The 9,138-nt window shown below is 49.7% G+C and overlaps 1 protein-coding gene across 1 annotated transcript in view; it reads left to right on the forward strand.

The window, feature by feature from the left end:
• Csnk1g1 (casein kinase 1, gamma 1) overlaps nucleotides 1-7,334 on the forward strand; it is a gene marked incomplete in the record, with an annotated part of 150,627 nt that extends 143,293 nt beyond the window's left edge. The window contains 1 exon segment of the mRNA XM_013518865.1: nucleotides 1,654-7,334. Within this exon segment, the coding sequence (XP_013374319.1) occupies nucleotides 1,654-1,708 (55 nt within the window).
• Nucleotides 7,335-9,138: the final 1,804 nt, after the last annotated feature.

Consider the following 9,138-nt stretch of genomic DNA (forward strand, 5'->3'; position numbering starts at 1 on the left):
GACCTTGCGCTTTCCAGGCAGGCGCTTTTGCCGCTGAGCTAAATCCCCAGCCCCTAATTTGGATAAATTCTAAATGTCATTAATATACTCAGAGGAAAAATTTTAAGACCCTCTTGAGAAACTCAGGTTTCCAAAATTTCCAAGTTTGGGGCTGGGGATTTAGCTCAGCGGCACAGCGCCTGCCTGGCAAGCACAAGGTCGTGAGTTCGATTCCCGGTACGGGGAGGGGGGGCGGATTTCCAAGTTTTATTTATGGAAAGCCCATCATTCTGTATAGATGTTTATCTCTGCATTCCAGGAAGCATCTCCACGTTTCTAATGAGGTTATGGGATGTAATCCCATAGGGTCTGACTAAACAAGACTGTTAACTCAGTGGAGAACTTAGGGATCAGAGCCGGGCGTGGTGGCGCACACCTGCAATCCCAGCACTCGGGAGGCTGAGGCAGGAGGATCATCACGAGTTCGAGATCACCCTGAGCTACAAAGTGAGCTCAAGGCCAACCTGAACTGCATAGTGAGACCCTGCCTCAAAAAAGACAAAAAAAGAAAAAAAAAAGAAAAAAAAAAGAACTTAGGGATATGGGAAGTGACAGCGTTCTTTATTTCTATACAAATATTTCTGGCTTTAAGCCTGGAAGGGTAGGCAAGGGACTTACAGGTAGTTTTCTCAGAAAAGCTGTTCTCCGCCTGGGTCCAGCAAGTGTAACTGGGTCCAGCACTCCCCTCCGTTTGACTCATCCTCTCCCTTCTGCCCCTTGTACCCTCACTTCCTTGCAGAGAATGTATCTTGCTCCAGCCTTGCCATAGCCCTCATCACCACCCCAGGTTGCCTAAGCGAGGCCCAAAGCCTGGAGGAGGCAGGGCGCCTGACTGGGGAGGGGCCGGGCTGTGGCTGCTCCCTAGGAGGCGGCACTGGAGTGCTGTGACAGAGACCTGGGCCCCTGCCATGAGCAGGGCCCATTCTAGAGCCCGCATGGCCCAGCGGCACAGCCTCCGGAAGCCGGCTGGGGAGCATGCTGCCACCACAGAGCTTCCTGGGATCAGCTGCTAGACTTGGGTTTTGATCCCTTCAGATGAAAGGAGCTAGGCTCACAGTTCCTGCGTGACTTGGGGCTTCTCCTGCATACTCCAGGTATCGGATAGGGGCAGGAGTGGGGGTAGAGAGAATTACTGCACTTGTTGGTCCCATCTTGAGATCTTGCCAGAGTTCCAGACTTTCTGTGTATGCCTTAGTTTAGCCTCATTGCCCTCTGGCTAGGGAGTTGCATTAAATAATTTGGCCTCGGTATCAAGAAGCAGATGATGCAGGCTACTCTTAGGGTTCAAGACAAAGATGAAGCATCTGGGTTGGGTGTTAGGCTGGGGAAGAAGCCCTCTTCATCCTCCTTCCAGAAATGCCTTGCAGCCCTGCCTAGCCTGCAGCATTTGGATAATTAGGTTGGGCAGCTGCAGATGGAAATTAAGCAGCTGATTCCTCTGGCTTTCCTGGCAGATGACACCTCTGCCTCATTGTGCGCACTCTTGGTGGTGGGCAGCCCTGAGGGTGGGTGCCAGGGGGAAAGTCCCACCCCCTGCAGTAAGCAGAAGCAGGCAGAGGTCTGCCAGAAGCTGTAGGCCTCTAGCACTGACATGCAACATTCCTTGTGCTCCAGGTGCTGCTGTTTCTTTAAGAGGAAAAGGAAGAAGAATACTCAGCGCCACAAGTGACCAGTGCCTCCCAGGAGTCCTCAGGCCCTGGGGACTCTTGACTCCATTGCACCTGCAGCTCCTGCCATTTCTCATTGGAAGGAACTCCTCTGTGAGGGAGGGTGGAGATCCAAACCAAAAAGAAGAAAACAGATGCCCCCAGAAGGAGCCAGTGCTGGCAGCCAGGGCCCCGGGGTCAGGGGCTGCCCCTCCTGCCTAAGCTCTGGGCAGGTCCCGGAGCTGCTGCTCCTGCACCGATTGCCCCGGGGCTGCTTGGTAGACCTCCTTCCCATTGTTTACAGTGAAGGTGTCATTCACAAAAACTCAAGGACTACTACTCTCTCCCCTGCCCTGCTTTACTCCTGGTTCTCATCCCGCCCTCAGCCCTCTGCTGCATAAAAGCTAGTGAGCTAAAGGCTTTGTGTACGGAGGGCTTCCCAGGGTGGGTACGGCCAAGGAGCTAGGAGGAAAATGGCAGGCCCAGGCCAGCGCTGGAGGAGAACCGTCTTTCTGCACCTCCCCGTGTGTCTGCAGCATGGCCGCCTCTGCTCCGTGCCTGGGCAGCCTCCGCCCAGATGGCCGCAGGGTTCAGGTTCCTTCCCCCTCCCCTGTGAATTTACACTGTAGGACACAAGCTGTGAGAAATCTGCAGTCTACTGTCCCCGTGCGGTGGCATCCTTAGCTTTCTTGATGAGTGAGTTCCTTTCTCCAGGCAGTGATGGGACATGCAAATTGTTCTGAGCAGAGGAAAGAAAACTGACTTTATTGCACTTTTAGTTGTTTTTTTTAAAACAACATGGCAGATGCATATTATGTCTAGTTATATTGGGAGTCTTATTTTTTCTGTTTTGAGGGGTGGGCCAGCCAAGCCATTCAGACAGGAAATGGGTCCAGAGGACATTTTCCACGGAAGGAGTTTGATCTACAGCACCCGGAAGAGAAGAAGCCAAACTGTCATTCTGAGTATATACTCGGGTTGGCAAAGAAACATACTTGAATTTTCCTTTGTCTTCTCAGCTGCTGAAGAATGTCTCTACCAGAGCCTCTTGACCTAATCCTCCTGCAGTTCACAAGCCTCGCCCTCCGCACATGGGGTGAGCAGCGAGCCAGACAGTGACCAAAAGACAGCTCACCCCACGGAAGGGGATGCTTACCACAAAATCCGAAACGTTCTTCTCACCGCCAGGGATTTCCTAGTAGATAAGTCCTGTGAATTTCTGGTGACTTTGGGGACAAACTAGTGGCTAAATAGCCACCACTGTATTGCCACTAGTGGACAAAAAGTGGATAGTGACTCTGCCTTCCAACTGCCAGAGAAGCTTCAGCTCAGCGTGTGGCGTCGTAGGGCCAGGAAAAGAAAGTCATTGTGTGCCATCTGCCCTAAGAGCTAAGCTGTAGCACTTGGGCTGCTTGCCTTATCCAAAACCAGGCCCGTAGCGTCCAGACCTAGGGTCACGTGAATAGGAGCATAGGAGGTTGGTGCTGGGAAAGCTTCACCAAAAGGTCTGAAGTTACCTTTGTAGTTGGACATAACTTGGAGATAAGATGGCCGTGTGTTAGACGTGTTTTCCCCGGGGTACCCAGCACTCCTGCCGTGGCGGCTTCACAAGAAGCACCGCTGCGAAGCACTCTGGCTCCTCGTGCAGTGTTTGAAGTTAGTAATGTCTGGAGTTAGTCTTCTCAGGCTCCGTTTTCAGTTGAGGGGCCTTGCCAAATAATGGCTTCTCACCCCGGTGTGACAGAGGAGAAAGGATCGTGTACGTCAGGGGAAGAAGTCCTGTACCTAGGAACAGAAGGCTGACCTGCTGACCATAGCTGACGTAGTCTGGTGGTTGCGGGAGCATAGAAGTGTTGTCCCTGGCTTGAGGCGTAGGGCTGGCTGTTGGGCTCCAGGTGGGCATACGTTCTGGTTGCTGGCGTTTCCTGACAAGTCCGTGTTGTACTGCAGGTGAATCGGAAATGCAGATGTATCAGAATCACCAGATTCACCTGTTCATGGAACCCGGGCTTGGGAAAATCACTTCACTGGCTTCAAACCTGCTTAGCTTATGTAAAGGCTGCAGTCTGCCATTTCTTTAAAAGAAGTATTTTAGTATATGAAACCGTGGCAGAGAGAGGCAGTGTCGCACCCCTTCCTCACAGGGACTCTGCCTCTTGGGGTGTGCTTGCCTGCCAGTACCTAATGGATAAAGCCCATCCCTGAAATTTACAAAGTCTCGCTTGGCATTTGGGCAACTCTTAACTTCCTATGAAGAAATTTTAATTTCCTCATCCCTGTATAGAAAACGCCTTGCCTTTCAAGGGAGGGCAGGGGAAATAGTGGCAAAGCCTGGAGCATCCGGGCTCACTGTACCCCACCAAGTGCCTCCCCACCCTGCTTCCACAAGAAAGCAAAGGCAGTGAGCGGCTTGGCTGCAGGGCAGGCTGCCTTGGGGCTGGGTTTGTGACCTTTTTTGTCTTAAAATTTTTATAGGCTAGCTCTTGAGGGGTTGGACCTGAGCAGTTGGGAGGTGGCTTCCTAATGCACTATTCTCACCCTCCAGCCCCCCACCCCTAGTCTTTTACTAGGTGTTTGGCTTTCATAGCAAAGCTGAGGAGCCCCAGGCCCCTTTAGCATGTAGGGTTAGAGGTGAACCTTGCAAGGCCGTTGGCACTCCAAGATGGTCTCAGAGCTGAGAGATCCTATTACAGTCTTACAGTTAACCTGCCTGCCCCCCAGGAAAAAAACAGGACCCCGCAACCAGCATGGTCATCTGTCCCAGCCCGCCGACACATCAGGCTGCCCCTTCGGCCCTGTTGATGCTGTCGCCCGGCTGTGTGCCCCAGCCACATCCTGGGGACAGCCACTCCCTCTCACCCCACCCATAGTCCGCTTACTCTAGTTTCTCAGCTTGCTTCATTTCACAGCCGTAATGTCTGAGGATCATTTTCTTTGGGATTGATGCAAATTTAAAGCAACTTCTGCATCTTTGCATTTTTAAAAACCCTTAAGACATTAGGGGTTCTCTGAAGCGCTGCCGTCTGTCAGATGTTGCACCAAGTGGACGGGGGCCAGCAGGGCCGGGTGCCGCGAAGGCACGGACGTCTGCATTTGTGACGAGACCTGGACTTGGGCCTTCGCAGCCTTCCTCTGCAGGGCTGGGTCAGTGGCTCCCCAAGGGTGACGGATGTCCCAGCAGCCGGTGTGCATTCATGACTGCCTTAATGAACAGTGGTGTTTGGCTCTGTGTAGGAAGAAACGAGGTGTAGGAAAGTGTGAGTCGGGTGACAGGGGAATCCATTTACTTTAGAACGCAGTGCTTCAGAAGACAGGTTGAGGTGTCCAGTAGGAAAACTGATGATTTCCTGTTTATTTTCAGTTCATTCCAAGTACATAAAAACAGTTCCCACACCTGACCAGACGGCATCCGCCGCCTCCAAAAGGAATTTCCCGCGAGGCCGTGGAGGTGCGTGCTGGGAGTGCTTACTCGGTGACCCTTTCCAGTGCCGGGAACCGTGCTGACCGGCAGAGAGGCACACCGACGTCAAGTTCTGTTAGGCGGTTACTAATGACCGTAGCCTTAACCAAAGTTTTTGGTTTGTTTTTTTTGTAACATAAAAGATATCTTTCCCCTGCCTAGTGAACAAGCATGGCCTGCATTTCTCAAAAATAAGAATTTAGACAGCATCTCTTCAGCAGAACCGGTCTGTCCGATGCATCTCTCCGAAGCCTATGTGCTTCCTGTGTCCCAGCCACCTCTTCTGTGTTCACATTAAGCCAGTTGTCCATTCCCGTCACGTTGCCTTGACAGTGTGTCTCGTGTCAGAGCGTGCTGGGGGTGGAGTTTCTCAAGTTGGGAGTTTGTGGGGCCATTCAGCCAACATTGCCTTTGCCAGGCCACTGCCACCAGCCCCACCACTGCCTCACGGTGGGCAGATGAATTCCAGAGACCCTCAGGGAGCCGGGATAACCAGGTACCCCTTCTGGATGGGCCGTGTTGGTGCCAGGCCCTAATGCCCCGAGTTCTTGCTGTGTAGACCCCGGGGAAGCCCCACCTAGAGGTTGGTGGTCAGTAACTCCCAGGATTTCCCGCGGTGAGTCAGTAGGAGTCAGGTCGGGATTCTGTTCGGTGTGGGGGTTTATTGGGGGTTGGTTTGTTTCTGTGTAAGAAAAAGAAGAGGCAGGTGTGGCCCTTCTGAGTTTGTAGGATTCTGAGCAGTGTTTAGCCACGAGTCTTGGGAGTCTTTGATCCAGTAAGCAGTCTTACAAATGTTTTCCTCACTCCTTTTGCACATGACTTAAGTGCAGAAGAATGTTTCTCATTGTATTCACAATAGTGCGTAGGTCCCTGAATATAGACAGTAGTACAGTAGTTGACATATTTTCTGAAAATGAACCAGAAACCCCACTCCAGTATTTGTAGATTTCCTACAAAGGAAAAAGCGAGCGTTGTACTCCATCCATTTCTAGTTTGATTACCAACCGATGTTACCAAGAAACCTCAGTTCGGTGGACAGAATCTCTTTTTTTCTCTTTTACTGAAAGTAACTTTTCCGGTGCCATCACCCCCTTGAAGGTCTCAGAGCAGAGGATTATCCACAGTAAAACGTAGGAGTGCAGTGCAGTCATCCCGCGACCTTAGGCCAGAGAGGACTGCTGTCATAGCTGCATCCCAAGTCCCTCTTTCAGGGTAGGTGTGACATTTTCAGTGTTCCTCTTCGCGAGCTCCAGGCCAGCCCTACGCCAAAAGCTTTTTTTAGGCTTGTTTATTATCTGTCAGGAATGTCTCAGGAAAGATGAGCCATTTCTTTGGGGGGGATGCATTTACAGATGGATGGGTGTGTGTGTGTGTGTGTGTGTGTGTGTGTGTGTGTGCGCGCGCGCGCGCGCGCTCTCCTTTGTACATTTCACTTTGATAAAAACTCATGGTAGGCTGTGCGGAACCAAGAGTTCCTGAGTTTTACTTGTCACAGTGACAAGCGAGCTTCTCAATCAGCGTCTTAGCCAGCTGGCTCTTGGGGTGAGCCCCATTCATCAAGGAGAGAGAAGAGTAACAACAAGAGAAAGAGGTGAAACCAAAAATACTCGAAATCCCCCCAATGGAAAGTAACGTTGATGCAGCAGCTCCCATTGGCTACATTACATCCTCTAATTTATTATATTACCCTTTGTCTGTTTCTTTAATCTTTGCCCGTTGTACTCTTACAAAGATGTTGGGATGTTGATTGCAATTTTTTTAACTAGATAATGTATAAATCAGTTGTGGAAATCAGTTTTAATTGATGTGTGGATGTGTCTGATTATTAAATGCCTTTTTAAAAAGATATGTAATGTTTCGTAAACCCCGGCACTGGTCACAAAGCTTAGCTGTGAAAATGAAATTTATAGTATTTTTAAACGTGAATGTCAGTTTGAAGTTTATTTGAAGTGGTTCCTCCAGGCGAGAGATTAGTACATCATAGGGGAAAACTCTGCAGAGGAAGTAGCCGCCTTTGTAGGAAGTGGAAAATGGGACCTGATAATATCTCAGAGTAGCCCATTTCCTAGAGCACCATGGAGAACACAAATGTGATCTCCTGAGTATACCTCTTCCCCAATTCGGGGAGGAACAGGACTCAGTTTGCACCCTTTTGTATGTAAAATAAAATGTCTTACCTTTCTTGGCTACTTTCACTTGTTTGGTTCATTGGTTTGTTTTTACCTTCCCTGGCTCATTTCTGACTAGGAAGCTGGCTAGGAAAATAATGCCTGATCCTTTGGCATTCTTGTTTCATTCCTCTTAAGTTGAATACTACCTCCTCACAGAAGGTGATGCTCAGTTTTCAAAATAAATAGACCTAGAATATGGCCATTCTCACTCATACTGTTCTTGTCCTCCTCGAGGGGCAGAACACCAGGAAGTCAGACTGCTCTAGGGAACAATGTCTGATAGCTTGATAACTTACAACTGCTAATGAAGAATGTGTACAATTAACTATGAAAAGGGAAGGGATCACTGATGGTACATTTCAGTGTCAGAGCGTCCCTGAGGTCCACCCTCACTGCTGCACACAAAAAATCTGTGGATGACACGCCTGGAATCCCAGCACTTGGGAGGCTGAGGCAGGAGGATCGTTGCAAATTCGAGGCCTGCCTGGACTACAAAGTGAGCTCAAGGCCAGCCTGAACTGCATAGTGAGACCCTGTCTCAAAAAGACACACAAAAAAAAAATCTGTTGAGGTTAGTTGGGTGTGCAGGAGGCCTCTGCACACGCAGCTGGTTACTTTTTTTCTCAGTGGCTCTGGGCAGCATGAGACCAAGAAAAGAGGTTCACGTCCCCCCACCCCTGAAAGAGGCAGGGCTGGGAAGATCATTGTCGGTGTCACCTCTGGGCTGAGGTGCAAGGATAGGAAACAAATGTCAGGCACGTTTACCTGAAGGCTGCAGGGACATCTGGTGTAAAAGGGGGACAAGTTAGGGAATGGCGGTGCCCATGCATGACTTCCAACAGCTCAGCACTCCATCCAGAGACCACAGTACCGAGCGCTACCTGAGAAAGGGGTCCGCGGCCTCTACCGAGTTCATCTTTGAAAACTGGTTTTGTTTCAGTTTTTTTGTTTTGTTTTGGTCATATTGGTGATTGAACACAGGGCCTTTGCACTGAGTTACATCTTCAGGCCTTTTAAAACTTTATTAAAGACATTTAACAACACCATACATCCACAAATTGTAAGGAAAACGCAAGTATGTCGTGCTTATTTTTCTGCGTGTGCAAGAGTCCTAGTACCGAGTATGTGTGTGGTGGACTGGGACGCCACCGGTGTTGAACTTGGAAGCAGTCCTGTTTGGCATCTGATCACTATGACCATCTTGAAGGCCTCTGGAAAAGAAAGGATGTCAGCTTCAGGCCGTGCTGATGCGAAGCTATCTTAACCCGTGCCTGAGTGCTGGAAGCCATATACAGATTGTGACAGTACCTGGCTGAAAAAAATTTAAAATGTGTAATTTTTAAAACGAGCAAAGAAAGAAAGTTAACCAAAATGTAAACCAGCATGGTGGAAAAGGCCTGTAATCCCAGGACTTTGGGAGGCTGAGGCAGGAGGATTGCAAATTCGACTCAAGCCTGGGCAATTCTACAACTAGGAGTGACCTTGTCGCAAAAGATAATAAAAGGGCTAAGAACATACCTCAGATAATAAAAGGGCTAAGAACCCCAGAGGGGCTCTGGGTTCAATCCCCAGTACAAAGACAAGTTATTTCAGGGACAGGCAAAAAAGTTATGCACCAGAATATACAACAAAGTGCACTCATGGATCGGACGCAGGGCATCAGAGAAGGAAAAAAATGGGTAGTAAAGTGACAGAAACTATTTGAAGCAAATTCTGCAGGACAAAAAGGAGCTGTAGGTTGTGCTGCACGACTAATGCGCGCAGAAGTTTTGGAAGCTAGCACACTTAACGCGGCAGTGACCAGCACCCGCAGACCCCGTCC

The sequence above is a fragment of the Chinchilla lanigera genome, unplaced genomic scaffold (assembly GCF_000276665.1).
Source record: "Chinchilla lanigera isolate Chin_1 unplaced genomic scaffold, ChiLan1.0 scaffold00049, whole genome shotgun sequence".
NCBI classification, from domain to species: Eukaryota; Metazoa; Chordata; class Mammalia; order Rodentia; family Chinchillidae; genus Chinchilla; species Chinchilla lanigera.